The sequence below is a fragment of the Lupinus angustifolius genome, unplaced genomic scaffold (assembly GCF_001865875.1).
Source record: "Lupinus angustifolius cultivar Tanjil unplaced genomic scaffold, LupAngTanjil_v1.0 Scaffold_41_9, whole genome shotgun sequence".
In the NCBI taxonomy this organism is placed as follows: Eukaryota; Viridiplantae; Streptophyta; class Magnoliopsida; order Fabales; family Fabaceae; genus Lupinus; species Lupinus angustifolius.
Window position 1 is genome coordinate 2,301 of NW_017721376.1, and position 1,671 is coordinate 3,971.

General features: G+C 32.2%; 1 protein-coding gene across 1 annotated transcript; it reads right to left on the reverse strand.

The window, feature by feature from the left end:
• Positions 1 to 479: 479 nt before the first annotated feature.
• LOC109338764 (fasciclin-like arabinogalactan protein 4) lies at positions 480 to 1,025 on the reverse strand. Its single transcript, XM_019576069.1, has one exon. It carries the CDS (start codon positions 1,023 to 1,025, stop codon positions 480 to 482), a length of 546 nt encoding a protein of 181 aa, XP_019431614.1.
• Between the last annotated feature and the right edge of the window lie 646 nt (positions 1,026 to 1,671).

A 1,671-nucleotide genomic window follows, 5' to 3' on the forward strand; every position in this document is an offset into this window, starting at 1 on the left:
ATTCATTATATATTCTTTATTTTAAGATTCGATAACGTACGGAGAAATAGAAATAAAATAGGATACCCGTCAAATGATTTTAATTATAAATTTGTTTTTTTTTTATAATTAAGGCATGGTTCTAACACCTGATTTAGGTTATATTATAATATGATTTATAATTTAGTTGTTCTTTCTGATATATTTTCTATCTTTCTCTTTCAAATCATCTTTAATATTTTGCTTATGTTATATTTCTGTCTTTCATTTCATTATTTCATGGAAGAAGAAAAAATAATAATAAAAAAACATAATGAAATGAAATGAAAAGTCACGGTCTTAATAATAATTAAAATTCTATTTATCTCATAGTAATCACAAATGTAATAACTATTTATTAAATTATTCCTATAATCAGTGCACACAGTTAGATTCTAGTAATCACAAATGTAATAACTATTAATTAAATTATTCCTATAATCAGTGCACACAATTAGATTCTACTGGAATATCTCTTTAGGCAGCAAAACATCTGAAATAGAGTAAATGGCAACTGGTTTCTGATCATAAATGGTGTTCAGCACCACGGCACTATTGCCAATCCCAGTTTGAATAGCAGCATTGCCTTGGGATTGTGACAAACTGAACCTGAAACTTGTAGCACTAGTTACCTCTGTTGCAAGCGTGGGTTGAAACGAGTTCTGCAAAATTTTCATTACATCTTGAGCATAGTATGAGTGTATACCGTGAAATTTGATTACCAAGGCTCTCTTGTCTGCAGGTAGGGTCTCAATTTTTAGGGATTCTGGTAGTTTGCCGAAAGCAGCATCACTAGGGACTAAAATGGTGATTCCTGCGTCGCCTTGGGCTTTATTGAAATCTTCAATAACGCCAGAAGCTGACAGGAATGATGCAAACACGTTGTAATCGTGGTTGTCCGTTAGGACTTTTGGTATGTCTAAAGAGAGGGTTGATTGTAGGCAGAGGAGTTGGAAAAGGATGAATGTGGAGAATAAGGTGATATGGAGATTGGAATTAGAACCCATTATCTTAGTAGTTGCAAGTAGTAATGGGGTTTAATATATTGGTTTTTATTTGATTTCATTATTTTTGATCTATTATGCTATTTATATGTTCATAGTTTGGCTTTGCCTATGTACCACGTAAGCTCATGCAAATTCGAATTACTGATTATTATTAAATTTCAAATCTCAAAATTTGTAAAATCAGATTTTTGCTTTGATTACCAAACATTGTTTTAATTTCCAAATCTTGTATTGATGGTAATTATTGGAGCCTACCACCCTTGCTCCTAAATTACACGTGTGAAATAGTTGGCTGAATAACAATTGGCTAGGCATTAAGAGCATTACATTAAAAAGTGATAAAGTCACATTTTAATTATTAAACATTGCCTTAATTTGCAAGATCTGTCTGGTTTTTATTCTAGCAATAGTGGAGCCTTGGCTTCCAAATCTGCACGGATTCAACCATGTGCCACAATTGGCATTAAAGGTGATAGAAATCATATTTCTGCTTTTGATTCTGAATTAAGCAAGAAATCAAAATCCTCATCCTTAACTTTCTCGAGTGAGTTAATTAGAGATTCTCCCCATAATAGCACATGTCCAAATACATTGCTATTAAGGAACTAGGGATTTCAATCCCTTTTTTAGTCTCCCGGTTTCTAAA

What these genes read in the sequence shown, in the direction of transcription:
- LOC109338764 (XM_019576069.1), bottom strand. Translation starts at nt 1,025, where the DNA reads ATGGGTTCTAATTCCAATCTCCATATCACCTTATTCTCCACATTCATC.